Source organism: Panthera leo, chromosome A2, assembly GCF_018350215.1.
Source record: "Panthera leo isolate Ple1 chromosome A2, P.leo_Ple1_pat1.1, whole genome shotgun sequence".
NCBI lineage: Eukaryota > Metazoa > Chordata > Mammalia > Carnivora > Felidae > Panthera > Panthera leo.
In genome coordinates, this window is record NC_056680.1 from 162,691,691 (window position 1) to 162,707,991 (window position 16,301).

Below are 16,301 nucleotides of genomic sequence, written 5' to 3' on the forward strand. Positions count from 1 at the left end.
TCCCCATTAGCACACAATAGATTAATGTAGTTTGCTTTTGTTCTTTTCTAAGCAACAAAATTTTATGATTATCATGAATGAGCAAGTCCTTAATTACTTTATAGCCTATGTGACAAGCATTTTCCCCCACAGAAACACTGGTAATTACAACATAAAAGGAAGCAACCATAAAAAGCAGTTATTAAAAATTCACACTTAAAACCAGTCATGTCAAATTGCAATTTAATTTCCTCCTAATCCAGATTTTTTTAAGTGCAAGCATGTTGATTCTTTACACTAAAATTTTTAGATTAAAACAGTGGCCCTGTGATCTGAACTATTTATCTAGAAAGGAAAGGTTTAATTCTTAACTTCTACTTGGATGAAACCAGCCAGAAAGAAATGATACATGAATGTAAATGCAATTTTATTTACCACTTTGATGCTCCAAATGGCACTGCCAGGAAGCTGCCTGGGTTTAAAAATTTCCCGACCTTCTGAAATGTCTGGGGACCAGGAAGGTGGGCTCACTGTATTATGGGTACTCCAAGCCCCCTAGGATACGGCAGGTGAGAAAATAGATGTATAAAACTCAGCAACGTAAAAGGTCAAAGCCAGCAACTGAGGAATTTTAGAACAGCAGAAACAAATGCAGACGTATGGAAATTTAGGACAAATTGCTTCAAGGTAGGGAAAATAAGCTTATCACTTACAGTGACTTTTTACTTCAATGTTTGCAGCTACAATTTACATTAAATATTTTATTCTGGTTGAAACATCAGCACAATGAAACCTACTAGAAATTAAGGTTTATATGACATTGACGTTGACTCATGAACTTCAACTATAGATCCAAAATATAAATAAAAGTCAGTTAAATTCTAAGAATTAACACTATAAGAAACCATTCAGGGATTATTTTCTTCTAACAACTATCACTCTACTGGGAAAGAGAAATAACCTTAAAGGATGTTATGTACACCTTTGGCTATAAACAACCAAACCAGTAGGCAAAAAAAAAAAAAAACTCAGAACATGAGAAATCAACAGATACATTCGCTTTAAATTGCGGAAAATTAGGTTGCCATCTTAATATGCAAATACCAGTATAATCCTAGCATCTGACTTCTTCCTGCCAGTGTGACCACTGGTTGTGGTTTTGGCTTTTATTTGTATTTAGAGGGCTATTATCCTTCCATTACGTAAATCCAAGGGACTAATTTGTACAGTGAAAAATGTTAAAGCAAATTGTCCTAAATTTGCAAATTAAAATGCCTAAGATACTTGATTATTTATACAAGAAACAGTATCTTATTAAAACAGTTAAAATGAAAGTAAGACATTTTACTTTTTAATAACCACATTCAGCAATAACCTGAACGAATCTGATGAAGTCGCTCATTAGCATAAAAAAATGCCTACTCCACAAAGATAACATTTTAAAGAAAAACACAAAACAAATGTCAAACAATAAATAAAGAACCTATTTTGAATTAGGTAATTCGATAATGCGCACTGTAACTTTTACCAATTAAAGGACCCAAACTTAAGTAACACATTACTTACCAGGTTTCTAGAATATTATCAAACAAGCGGTAGCCTATTAATCACATAAAACTACCACCAGGAATTTAAGTAATCAACCAAAAGAAGAGCCTGACTACCCTTTGGGGAGCAGATAATTAATGCACTAACAGTATTTTGAGAAAAACCACACAAGGGAGGCACTTGTCTCACTTGTAATTAACCTACCCTCAAGCTCAGTGAATGGCTCTGCTGAATTTACTGACACGTGAATTACCTCGCTTTCCGCATCAAATCAACTTGCCTCTACACCTCTGTCTCCTTTCCGGCCGCATCAGGGTCTCTGGTAACCACTACGTCGCCAAAAGTCACGCACGTCTCTATTCTCCTTTTACTCCAACTGTCAACACCTACGTACAGCTCTGCTGGCTTCCGCGCCGCACGTGTGTGAATGCTCCTCTCGGCTCCCTCGCTGACCTTTCTGGCCGCCGTGCATGTTCTTCCTCCCGCTGACCTCCAGAGCCTGTGTTTCCCGAGGGCTAAGGCCGGGACGCCTCTCCTCTCCGTGTCTCTTCCTCAACGGTGTGATCTTTCATGAGGGCTATAACCACTTGGCATGTTGCGGTCTCCCAAACTCACGTTTCTGACTCCAACGTGCTCTTGAAGACGGCAGTGTGGCTCTCAACTTCCTCCTCAGCACTTCCATTCTGTCGCACCAACGCTCTCAAGTTGAGCACGTCTCCAGTGTCTCCCGTGCCCCGTACCGTCTCACGATCTTCCCCATCTTCAGAAATGGATGCCAGCCCCCGGGTCAGAAACCTGGGAGGCATCTGATCTGTTCTTCTCCCCCATCACTCTCCCCTGCCACTCCTTCGATCCAAACCATCCGTGACTTGGGCACTTTCCACCTTCAAGTTTTGTCTGCACCCACGCCGCTTCTCTGCACTCCCACTGCCGGGCCCGGCCCTGTCTGTCGCCACCAGCTCTCACCCAGCCTGCCGCTCTCTACCACTCTCCCTCCCCTGCCTCTCCCTCGAGTGCTCCTCTACACAGAGGCCAGAGGGACTTTCCAAAGCTGTCGTCGATCTGACCGAGCAAGTCACCGCCGTGTTTTAAACCCTCCCAACAGCTCCCCGGTTCCTGAAGTGATGGTCTTTCTCACTGCCTCTCTCCAACCTCATCTGTGTGCCGTCCCCCCCACCCCCCGCCCCGCCACGATCGGTATGCCCCAGCTTCCCTGGTTTCCTTCAAACATGCCGAGCTCTTCGCCAATAACAGGGCTACCGACTCAGAACAACGGCCAGCTCTCCACCGGACGGCTTTTTCTTCGGATTCTTCAGGGATGGCCTCAGATATTTCCTCATCAGAGAGGACTTTCGGCAGCATTTCCATGACATCATCACCTCCCTGACGACACTCTGTGCCTTTCCTCACTGACTGAAATTTGGGGCCGTATGTTTTGTTGTTTCTCATTATTTAGTGATCGTGGGGGCGAGAGATATCTAAACTTAGTTCTCTCAATGTTTTCAATGGTTTTTCTCTGACGGTAGTTGGCTACTGTATAAAATTCCTCTCGGTGGATCATCTAATGTCGTATCAGGAGACAGCTCTTAAAACATACCATAAAAAGTCATACTCTCAAATAACATGTTATTCACCATAATTTAAAAGTTAGCTTTGATGCCAACATTGTGTCTCATTTTAAAAACATTTACACTTCATGGAACATGGATGAAGAAAATGAAGGGCTCCATAGATCAAGAATGTTTGGATGCCATTTCAGGAATAATTAGAAAACCATTCAACTGCTATGAAGAACTTATATAATAAAAGCTTGGGTAATTACATTATGAATTTTAATAAGTATATTATCATAAGACTTTGGAAGATAGATTGTGTGCAATTTTATAGCAACTGGAGAAAAATTATGATTATACTTAGATGTTTTGACAAAGAAGAAATTACCTAATATATTCTTTAGACCTTAAACCTAAAATACAGCTATAATTATCAACTTTAGTTATAAATTATCCTACACATCTCAGCTTGATGAAAAAGAATTTACACAGACAATTCGGAGGTCAGCTCCCCCGTCTACGGAAACATGGTTTTACACCATCATTATACTTGACTGTATACTTGTTACATTTGTATTTATTTGTTGCCATTGGACTATAAGCTAGATGAGAAGAGACCATTTTTCCTGTTCACTGCTATGGTAAGCATTCAGTTCGGTGCTTACTGAACATCCATTTTTTCCATTGCACATTTCTCTTTTTGTATGCATAAATGCATCAATAAGTATTGTACTATGAAACACACTAATTCCTGATTCCCCCCATTAGATGTAGCCTACAATCCTGGATTTCCTCCTTAAAAAAAAAAAAAAAAAAAAAAGGTTACCAATCTATCCACTGCACTGTTACTCCGAAACTACCAACTGAAGGAAAACCAAAAGGGCTCAAAATGTTAGCAGACTTTACATTTTAAAGAGAGCTAAAGATAAGCCATTTGCTACCAAATTCTATAGAAACTTAAAAAAAATACTACTTGGGTGAGATTGAATTAGAGTCTAACAATAATTATTGGACCCCAAACCTGTTTAAAGTCGGTACCAGGTAAGCTTCTTTGTGCCTCGAGGCCAATTTCTCAGGTAAATGTATCAACCAAGTAAATTATACAACTGTTACAAGGACTGGGGGACAGGAAAATGGCAATGAGAACAGCAAGTAGAGAATAGGTTATTATGGTCAACTTTCTGTTATAAAAAGCCCAATCTTGTTGCTGGCTGTTAAATATGATCAATGTCCTAATTAGAGCCCAAGAGTATCCTAATCTACTGAAAAAGTTTCAAGAGGGGCCAGAGGTTCGGGGTCTCCTGGGCTGACTTCACACTTCTAACTCATCCTTGCTCGGGTCCAGCCTCACCCAACACGCCATGCAAAACCAGGACTGCTGTTTAAAGGATGAGAGAAAGTGAACATGATGAAGAGAGAGCAGAAAGGACAACCGGCAAGAGACACAGAAAACCCAGCAAAGCTTGTCATTTTTTTTTTGGCACATACATTCACTCGCGTACATTACAGCCACAGCAACAAACAACTCATTTTTATGACTTACAGAATTCTTTTCACATAAGTTAAGTCTCATATACAAAACTGAGTTCAACATCAAATGGAACAAGGAATTTAGTCCTGAGAGTGATTTGATAAGATACGATAAAAGTACAGAAACCGCTGTTACCAGCCTTAGCCTTCAATAATTCAAGAATGTGAATCTGGCCGGCTAGCAATGGTTTTGGTAATGGCTTCAGAAATACCACAACAGACACAAGGAAGCCAAGAGAAAAGGGATGCTGACACCCCAGAGGGCTAGACACGCTTTAGGTTAAAACTACAGTCTTTCAGGGATTCAGAGCAGTGTCTCTTGGATTTTCGCCCGCACAGCACGCAAGCCTGAGTTGAGTTCCCGCACGCCTCCTCTGCTTTTCCACGGTGCCCTGGGCTTCCTCTACGGCAGCACATGTCACACACAGCACAATTAATAGGCTGTTGAGTTCTAAAATCTGGGCAGCCATTATGCGGCTTTGAACTGAAGACACCTACTACATGCCGAATTTACTGTGACCAGTGTTTGACTCACTCAAGGCCTAGAGTTGTTTTCACTGCCACAATGCAGTACAAGTAAGCATGAGTCAATCTGGTTCGTTTTCCAGAGGTACATTTAATACATGATTGTTATATCCTTCTCAAGTCTCCATTTTCACAGAATATCTGCATTACTCTGCCATTCAGGAAAAAAAGCAGGGCAGCACCACCACTTGCCAGGGGCCATGTACGTGTTACTGTTAACTTCCAACAACAGCCATAAGATGCAATTTTACAGATGAAGAAACAAGACAGTTCTCAAGGTAACGTGCTTAGTCTCATACAGACAATGGCAGGAAGGATCTGAATCCAAGTAATTGTACTATGGAAACGCTCATGCTGAATTTATATTAATCTTTCCTAGTATCAGTTACAGTGAAAACTGATGCAAACGATACAAAATACTTCTTCAAAGTCACTTTTTAAAAAGGCAGCACAGCACTTAGAATAGAATGTAGGTGGGAAACCACTCTTGGGATCTATACGGCATCTTCTATTCTCCATGAAGAATGAATATATATCTATATCTGTATCTACTTACTAATGAAACCTTTAATAGGTCCTAAGACAAAGTATCAGAAATACAGGTTTTACTTTATAGGTATCCGAGAACGGACAACTAAAACTATCCAGGGTAACTAATTTTCTTTAAGCAAATGCCACCGTGTATATGCTATTATCAAGCGATGCTTCAAAATTCAAATTTATTGGGGCGCCTGGGTGGCTCAGTTGGTTAAGCGTCCGACTTCGGCTCAGGTCATGATCTCGCGGTCCGTGAGTTCGAGCCCCGCGTTGGGCTCTGTGCTGACAGCTCAGAGCCTGGAGCCTGTTTCAGATTCTGTGTCTCCCTCTCTCTGACCCTCCCCTGTTCATGCTCTGTCTCTCTCTGTCACAAAAATAAACGTTTAAAAAAAAAATTCAAATTTATTTTAATTAAAAGCTGGATATGAAATCATTTAACAGGAACCGAACCTCTATTTGGACAATATGACTTACACATCTGCCTTTTCTTAACCTAAAAAACAAAACAAAGACCAGCAATGCTTCTTACTAAAGGATTTGTGTTTACAAAGCAGAAATGGTGTCTGCTATTTTAAAAAAGAGAGAAAAAAAATGCTTCCTTGTAATGAATTGTTGACAAAAGTACAATCCTCTACAGCTCACCACTCTGAAGGTTTGTTTTTCTCTCACAGAGTAGATTATGAAACTGACTTGTTAATTTGAAACACTTCATTTAAATTGCTATTACATTAGACAAGTATGTCATAAAATTCTATGGTTTGTAACAAAATTAGTTAAATTAATAAAAAATTAAAAATCCACTTCACAATGTAATGGAAAAGTGGTTACGGCACTACCTTTGGAAACCCACTATACTGAAGAAATTTCACTTTCGCGGAGAACCCCTCAATAAATATCAGTCTTAGAACTTAACAGAAATTCCTAAGTTTTCCATATATATGATGTTAGCAACAAAAAATGGAGAAAATCAAAAAATGAAAAAATTCTTAGACTTTGAAATTTTTCAAATTATAATTGAGTACTTACATTTACTTTTATGAAGGACAGAAAATACTTCAGTAAAATATTTTTCATAGGTGCAATAACCTCTTTCAATACTAGCACTTAATACCTGAGTGTCCAAGGCAGATCAAGTCATACATATGACTGTATTACCTATGTTTCCATAAAATAAGCTGATACGAATAGGGTAAATGACAGAAGACAGGCTGAGATCACTATTATCTCAGAATTTCTGAATTACAATGGATAAATACAACTGTGGAATAAGAGAAATAAACAGAAAATGAAAAACCCATTACATCATTTGATATGCTGAAATAAAAAAAATTTTCCATCCTATTTTCCACCACTTTTTAAGAGCATTTCTTGTGTTGTGTTTCATGCGTTAACGATAACAATGAGGAGCCCATGTCTCTAATTCAGGACTCTACTTCCAAGGGTAAGGAGAAAGACGCCAGTCAGAGGCCATTTTAACGGGCAGGGTGGGGTCATCACACCGACATGGCTGTAAAGCTCCCCAGGAAATTACAACATGCAGTGAGGCCAGTAACCACTTTTCTAAACCTCAGGCCCCAAGTGAATATACCTATGAAGACACTGAGAAGTGAAACACTAAAATATATATAAAATGAATAATTTCAATAAAGGATGAAGGAAAGAAAAGCCAACTGGTTCACTGGGACGATTTCTATGAAACCATTTCCGACTGGCTTCCTGTCAGTGTTCCACCAATTTCCTTCTCCTAACTACCTACCATGTCTGTAATTCTTCCTCCTTTGTGAAATCCTGTGTCTTAAGTGAGGAAGAAAACAAAAGAAAAAACTTTTTCTACCCACAACCATATAAAGAATATAAAGAATATAAATCTTCCACATGAAAGCCACAATACAAACTCTAAACTTCAATTAATCTCATCTAAAGGTAAAATAATCCTGTATAGATTCCATGTTCTGTGCCCTGACATCTCAGATTCAGAATAGTGATTTATATATCCATCCATACTCCAGTATCACTACATACATACTCTTATCTATATACTACATATGTGTATATACAGGAGTATATGTGTGTACATACATATGGGGTATACATTGTTCATCTAATACATGTTGGGAATACTCAGTGATTTGTTGCTACAACAAATGCTTGTTTGTTTTTTACAAATGGTTTTTATAATCTGTTTTAAAATGTGTCCTATGGGCAACTGGAGGATGCAGGATATTTCTTCCGTCCTTAAAATTAGTGAAAGTATAGCACCATTTGTAATTTATCAATCTTAAACTCAGATGGTATTTCTTTTTAAATTTAGCTCCTTCTGGAACTAAAATTTTCCTATTTTTATAAATGCTTTTCCATGCATTGTCCAATAAGGTGTCCACTAGTCATGAGGCTAGTAAGTAAGCACTTTTAATGTACTTGGTGGGAAACCAGATTTTGAACACTGAGCGAGACAAGTGAACGTAAAATATCCCGTTAATAATTTTTATACAGATGAAATGCTAAAATATTTTTAATACGTTAAGTTAAATAAAACATTAAAATTTATTTTATCTGCTTATTTTTAATTCTTAAGTGGACTACTAGAAATTTTAAAAGTAGATACACGAGGCTTGCATTATATTTCTATTGCATAGCACCGGCTTACCCTTCTACTGACGAACTCCTTTCTCCAGAAAACATTTAATAATCCAATCATTAGCTGTCACATCAAATTTTAAAGCTTTCACATTTTCTGTTTCTAATTATTCACTTAATTTCTCAGGAAATTCTTAGAAAAGCTCACATAAGGTTAGAAAACCGTTAAGATAAACATAATGGTCTGACCACTGTGATACAGAATTTAACTAATGAAATGTGCAGTTCTTTGGTTAGGATAGCCTCCACTATCCTGGTAAAGACCAGAGTTGATGACACTCAACAAAATATGGAAAAATGCTAGTGATGTTAACAATCAAAACACAGCTGGACACCAAAGAATCTTGCTTGTGTCACCAGCACTGCCATGAACCTGCATCTCACTTCACAGCCAATCCCCACTGCCAACAATGTACAAAGTAAACACTAAATAAAACCAAAGATACAACACAGGAATGCTTGACACTAAAGACATTCACGTAACAGTACGATGGGCTTCAGGATTTCCAACACAAGGATATATACCGGAATATTCCCTCGAAGTTAGGAGGGCAGTACCTCAGCAATGATAAAAAATTAAAGAGCTATCTTGTTCTAGCCGATGCATCCTCCCCACAAAAACAGTAGTACCTTAGCAAGCTAAGAATCACCAAGTGAAGGCTGTTTGCTCTACAATGAAAACCAAGCTAATGGGGAGATTAAACCCTCCCACAAACTGCTTGTGAGATTAGCAGCAAATTATGAGCAGTCATGAGACAAGGGCAACTCTACAGAAAGCAGAATACCACCAGAACTGGGGACTGAGAGAGAATACGGCAGAAGCAAGAGCAAGTATGAACATATGGGTCATAGAAAATGGGATAAACCTGGAAGACAGTCTCACACACACACACTACCACACTCAGACTCACATACACATAGATTTTGGAATACAAGTCAACAGAAAATAAACCTCATGGTTTCTCAGTTGGAACAGAAGTCTACAAAAAAGGAGAAACAGTAAAATTTGACAGGAATATTTATGACGCGATATCCTTAAAGAACATAAATATTTGAATCAAAGTTCAATTTGAGGCTCAAAGCTTCATTGCTCAAGTCTTTTCAGAGCCCAAACTACATAATTATTATATAACAATTATTTAAAAAGAAGAAGAGAGTAAGGAAGAGGAGAACTGGTTTCAGAAGAAAAACCTCTCTTAGCAGAACATGACAGAAAATACTCAGACAAAGACACATACGGGGTGTCTTAGTTTACTGGGCATATCTTTGCCACAGAGAAACAGTTCAGTCCCACAGGGCAATTACTTTGCCTTGGGTGTGCAAGTTGCTGTCTTTAGAAACTAAAATACATCTGGAATTTGTTTAAGGGAGACTAATTCTCCCATTAAAATAAAATTCTATTTTTCTACTTGTCTTGGGATTCCAAAACTGGATGATCAAGATGGAGAGGATACTACTACAAAGTCCAGCTGTAACTGTTGGAAGCAATTCAAATCGCCAAGACCGGAAACTTCAGGCTACCATTGTGACTAAGCACTTTTGCACCGCTTGATATCTTGCCATTTTGCAGCAGCTTCAGAAAAGAGAAATTTTGTCGATTAAATAAATCTTAGCTACAGTGTCTTCGCTTTGCCTTGTGGTTAGTGGTTCACTTCTATACCACTTAAAAAGAACTGCAGTTTACCCTTAAAGGGTAGAATCCACACTGCTTAAAAGTCATGGGAAGAGCTCCCCATACTTCCTAAAGATCAACACTGCACTCCTCTAAGATTTTTCCATGAAAACAACCGAAGTCCTAACTTGGGGTGGGGGTGGGGGGGTGAGGAGACCCACAAAAAAACTTAGCAATTAACCGAAAAATCAAAATGAGGAATTCCCACCATGAAAAATTCCCTTAGTAAATTATGATGCTTAAGCAGTTAGAAATAAGACAAAGAAGAATATCAATGAACAAATACAGTAGAGGGGGAAAAATAAAGGTTATTTAGAGTATACCTAATGTTTTACTGGATCTTTTTTTTAGACTCTATCATCACCATGGCACAGAATTTAAGAAGACTTTTAAGTGCTTTCTATTAGAAACTATAATCAAATAGGTTGCATCTGTATGTCCCAACTAAGTGGAAACTCTGAATATGATCACTTCAAGTTTAACAAAGTAGGCTTCATTAACAGCTTCTAAGAAAAAAAAAAAAAAAATGGCCAGGGCGCCTGGTGGCTCAGTCGGTTGAGCGTCCAACTTCAGGTCCGGTCATGATCTTGCCATTCATGGGTTCGACCCCGCGTCCGGCTCTGTGCTGACAGCTCGGAGCCTGGAGCCTGCTTTGGATTCTATCTCCCTCTCTCTCTGCCCCCCTCGCCCACCATGGCCCTCTGTCTCTCTCTCTCTCTTTCAAAAGTTACAATAATAAAAACATTAAAAAAAATTTTTTAACAGCCAAAACACTTCAGGATCAGCATTACATCTAAGTTCTACCTGAAAATAGGAAAAGATTACCCTCCAAACCCAAGCTCCACATACGCCTTATTGTATACAATTGATCCACCATATTTTTCTGTCAGTATCATTAAAATCACCCTACCTGTTTGGACCGAGGTCTACCAGGAGAAAATTTTCTTTTGGTAATAGCTGGTTTACCCATGCCAATTTTTGGAGTGACTGAGATGTAAGTCGTTGGCATAATGTTTCCAACAGAAGCACTGAGGGTTGAAGGGTAGCTATGCAGTGTGTCCTGGGAAGGCAAGTCTGAAGAGAGTGGAGAGGAAGACGCATTTGCCTTGCTTACGCCTGCCGCTGACGAAAATGACAACTCTGTCTCCGATGGTAATCTTACAGATTTGTCTTCTTGGCATAAACCATCTTTCACACAACTCTCAACTACAGGGGCCATTTCAAAGTCCATAAACGCAGCGGAAGATTCAGAACTTTCTTTCTGTTCCATCGCTTCTGGTACCCTTTCTACAGCCAAATGTTCCTTAGAACATAAAGAAGTACCTTCCTCACACGGGGACCTTAGGGCCTCTGGGGGACCAGTGGCAGATTCAATGGGCAATTTCGGAGGCCGTGATTCTTCTGCGGATGCCAGCATTTTGGGTTCCTCTAGCTGCAGATCCTCGTGCCGCACAGCGATCTGGTGTGTGAGGACGTCAACGTTTTCTGTCACTTCCATTTTGTTTTCATTTTGATTTTCATCACAAATATGCATCACTTTAGAAGACATTTCCATTTTTTCACTATCGACTTCTTGAGAAATCTGATTTTCCAATGCAGGATTCATTTTATCTTGGGAGGATTCTATAAAATTTGGAATATTTATGTTAATGTACTTATAAGTGTAAAATTTTCTAACTATGACTAGACGTAAGACATTAATGTCTATAGCTTTATGGCTTAAAAATAATAGGCATGGGCAGTAAAAGGAGAGAGAGGGGAGACAAAGGGTTTCCAAAACACACTTATACTTAAACCCTGAATTAAATCAGAAGGTATTTTTCAAGAAAAACAATTATTAAGTTAATTAATAAAGGCCAAAAGACACCAGGATTTATGGATTAGAACTGGTCACAGATCAGGCCAGAAAACTTACAAAAATATCACTTTAATAGGATCCCCAGAGTTTTAGTTAACTTCTGGTAAACATATTAAAATAGAATTTCTAATATAATTCTATTAAACATAAATGATGTTTTACAATTTGAACGTTTTCAAAAAGATTCACAATTTGGTAGATTAAGTTACACTCATTTCACAGCCAAATAAATGAGGCTCATTGATCTTACATGAGGTACCCAAGTAAATAAGTGTCTAGAATATAAAGGTATTTTGCAATACCAGGCCCTCAGATGTAAACAAAGCTTCTGCAGTCTCAAATGAGTAATGATCACAGATAGAAAAGACTGATTTTGCTTATTAGCTGCACCTGCCAACATACACATTTTTTAATATAATCTTTGCTCATCATCGATAATCAAACACTCAAAAGAAAATATATTGTCAAAGCTAAACAAGTCAATAAACATAATTATATATCAGAAATATCTGAAGTCACTAGCTGATGAATTTTATTTATTTATTTATTTTTAATTTTTTTTTTTTAACATTTATTTATTTTTGAGACGGAGAGAGACAGAGCATGAACAGGGGAGGGTCAGAGAGAGGGAGACACAGAATCTGAAACAGGCTCCAGGCTCTGAGCTTTCAGCACAGAGCTGACGCGGGGCTCAAACCCACAGACCGTGAGATCGTGACCTGAGCCGAAGTCGGCCACTTAACCGACTGAGCCACCCAGGCGCCCCAACTGATAAAATTTTAAATCAGAATGCTAGTGTGCTAACTAAGCCTTTAACCCAAACTTGCCTAAAAATAAAGTCAGAGACCCAATTTACACGAGTCCTAAATGGCTCTATACAGGAAGATCACCGGATAAAAACCACTTATTTCAAATACTATCTAGGTAATTTCTAAGTTACATTAATTGAGATATTAATTTCCCGTTTACTATTTACTATGGTGACTGTGCTTTATCTTCTGATATCAAAAGGAAATCCTACTCCTTATTTCTACTCCCTGAAAGACTACAGTTCAGGATAAAGGAAAAATCATCAAATAACAGATCTGATCATACCAAATATTTTTACACACAAAAATGCTTCAAAAATACTTAACAATTTAAAAAACAATAAAAAAAAGATTTTTAAAACAAAATTACATATAAAAATGAGAGAACACTTAGGGGTTTAAGACCAAAGTACCATCATTTGAGTGACTCCATGGAAAACCTCATCCTAAATGCTACACGAAGCCTAAACTATGGCTGATGAAAGTCCACCCCAAGTGCCCCTGACAAAGAAGAAAACACGCAACACACTTACAGATCCCCACTATATTCTTTCTGTTCTGTCCTAGGCAAGAAATATTAAGATAAAAATGTAAACATTCTTAGGGTGCATGGGTGGCTCAGTCAGTTAAGTGTCTGACTTCAGCTCAGGTCATGATCTCAGGGTTTGTGAGTTTGAGTCCTGCATCAGGCTCTCTGCTGTCAGCGCAAACCTCACTGCAGATCCTCTGTCCCCCTCTGTCTGTCCCTCCCCAGCTTTTGCTCCCCATGCACACGCTCTCTCTAAAAAATAAATACTTTAAAAAAAAAAATTTAAACATGCTCGATATCCCAAGCAATTCTATTATGCTCCACCACTAGTCTTATTTGAGGATTTTAACTTGCTTAATAATGAACATTTGATTTAGAAACTCTACAGAGAATATAACCTCCTTTAGAAATCTACTGCCAATAAGGGGCGCCTGGCTGGTTCAGTTGGTTAAGCATCTGACTCTCATGATTCGTGAGTTCGAGCCCTGTGTCAGGCTCTGTACTGACAGCTCAGAGCCCGGAGCCTGCTTCGGATTCTCTCTCTCTCAGACCCTCCCCCGCTCACGCTCTGTCTCTCTCTCTCTCAAACATAAATAAACATTAAAAACAAAAATCTACTGCCAATTCTTTTTAATTTTTTTCATGTTTATTTCTGAGAGGGAGGGAGGGAGGGAGGGAGGGAGGGAGGGAGGGGGAGAGAGAGAGAGAGAGAGAGAGAGAGAGAGAGAGAGAGAGAGAGAGAATGAGAGAGAATGAGAATGAGAATATAAGCCGGGGAGGAGCAGGGAGAGAAGGAGACACAGAATCTGAAGCAGGCTCCAGGCTCTGAGCTGTCAGCACAGAGCCTGACGTGGGGCTCAAACTCATGGACTGCGAGATCATGACCTGAGCTTAACCGACTGAGCCACCCAGGCACCCCAACTGCCAATTCTTTTTAAGAAAAGGATCACTTAACTAAAAGATTTCATTACTGTAATGTATATACACCAATAGTAAACAATTCTTTGGGATACTTCATTTGAAAAATTAACTTGATAATGACCCAAATCTGCATAGCAGTCATAAAAATATTATGTTGTAACTCAATCAAAGTAGAAAGTATGCTTACCAGAAATGAGAAGATCATGTGTGTCGAGACTTTCTGGTGAATTACTCTTCAGCTGCTCTTCTGTATGGATGTGAACTGCTGTAATGACACATTTATGGAATCTCTAGCAAGCAGTCAAAATTCGTGTAACACTGCTAACTCGATAGTAATTTCAGTAAGATTTTTATTCCACTGCCAGATGCCAATTATCAGTATAAACACCAAACATACTACTTAGTAGTAAGTAGGGTATGATGATGAAATCAGGAAACTGATGATGCACTATGACAAGATTTATTATTACAGATAGCTTTGTCTTATTTTTTTTTTACTTTACATCTTATGTAATTATACCTTTTAATGAAAGTTGTTAAACATAAAACTCAATCCCCCCCAAAATCTGAGGCTTTTTATGTACACAATCTATATAACATAAAATTTCACATAAAATCCCAGACTGTCAGATGAGCCCAAGATTAAATTTCATAAGTAGTTTTCCCCCAACCTTGTCTCTCATTAATTCTAGATTCTCTAGTAATAGCTATTATCAATCTTGTAAAAAGCTTTATTAAAATATCATGGAAATAACTGAAATGCCCTCAACAGAACCACTGAGACCATCTGAAACAATAATTTTTCATTATCCCAGCACGAAACAACGCACAATCAGTAACAGCTCTGGTTACTAAGTAAGTCCTTTCCCCTATTAATTTCTAATGTTATTTGACTAGAAAACTCCTCTCTAAAACAATTTCCTAAGTGACTACACTCGTAGCTCATTTTTATTTAGTAAAGTTTTAGTGTATGTTCACATATTCAACGTACATATACATTTTCTTCAGAAAATAAATTATATCCATTACCGAAAACATTCTTACCATCTGGAACAATTCCAGGTGTGGACTCCTGACCACTGATGTCTTCGTTAACTACTTGCTCCGGAAATACCATACGGTCTTCAGGTCCTTCAACTTCCATTTCATTATTACAATCTTAAGAGAAAATTATTTATTCTTTAGCTTAAGTTTTCCCTGATTTTTTAATTACATAAATATGACTTTCCTATGTGAGAGTAAATTACCACCCAAAATGCCATAAATTCTTCCCCACGCTTTACGTTTTTCAACCAAATACATATCATGGAAACTATGAATTAAAAGGTTACTGGCACTTTATTATTTTAAAAGGATATTGCACAACTGTATACTGATGGCATCTTGGCAAAAAAACATTAATAATTAAGCTGCATCTACTTAAACTTCTCATAGATGATAAAATAGGACTTTATAAAAGTCACCATATTGATGAACGTGAAAAATGGTCTGGTAAGCAGATCTGTTTTCTTTACCACCAAAAAACTCATTATTATGTTTACAACCAACAACAGTATACTACTAAAATTACCTAAGCAATAATTTTGATCTGGGGATCAAAATATATGAATTAACATTTAAGAAGGACATTACAAAACTAAAACTTGTGGGGTGCCTGGATGGCTCAATCGGTTAAGTGTCCGACTCTTAATTTCAGCTCAGGTCACGATCTCACAGTTCGTGAGTTCGAGCCCCACATAGGGCTCTGCACTGAAAGCTCGGAGCCTGCTCAGGATTCTGCCTGTCTGTCTGTCTGTCTCTCTACCCCTCCCCTGCTTGCTCTGTATCTCTCAAAATAAATATAAACTTAAAAAACAAAAAACAAAAACCACTAAACTAAACCTTGGAGTGAAATAATCCCAGGTTATAAAGTACGAACTAGGTCGTATTGCCAAACACTGACAACTTCTGTTGGCTCCAAGAGCACAGCTGGAGTAAGGCACACCGGTCCTAGAATTCGACTATTAGGAAAAGGGCTGGAAAATAGCTAGATTTGCTGTCAGCCATCAGATTCAGAGATGACCCAAATCACCTGCACATTTAAATTAAAGGTTGAGAAATTAAGAGTAAGATGGGATCTGATACACAGGATTCCCTCATCATTACTAAAATAATGCATCGGTGACTGGTTGGCACAGTATCGTTAAAAAGAAACAAAAATTCT

The 16,301-nt window shown here is 38.3% G+C and overlaps 1 protein-coding gene across 23 annotated transcripts in view; it reads right to left on the reverse strand.

The window, feature by feature from the left end:
* Positions 1-16,301, reverse strand: part of KMT2C (lysine methyltransferase 2C) — a 283,726-nt gene that overhangs the window by 93,130 nt on the left and 174,295 nt on the right. For 22 of the 23 annotated variants that reach the window (XM_042927176.1, XM_042927161.1, XM_042927160.1 and 19 more), the window contains 4 exons: positions 15,143-15,256; positions 14,286-14,363; positions 10,892-11,604; positions 415-534 (listed from right to left, as the gene is read on the reverse strand). In XM_042927176.1, the coding sequence (XP_042783110.1) occupies positions 415-534; positions 10,892-11,604; positions 14,286-14,363; positions 15,143-15,256 (1,025 nt within the window). The remainder of the gene's footprint in view (positions 1-414; positions 535-10,891; positions 11,605-14,285; positions 14,364-15,142; positions 15,257-16,301) is intronic. The other variant, XM_042927164.1, reaches the window with a different exon arrangement.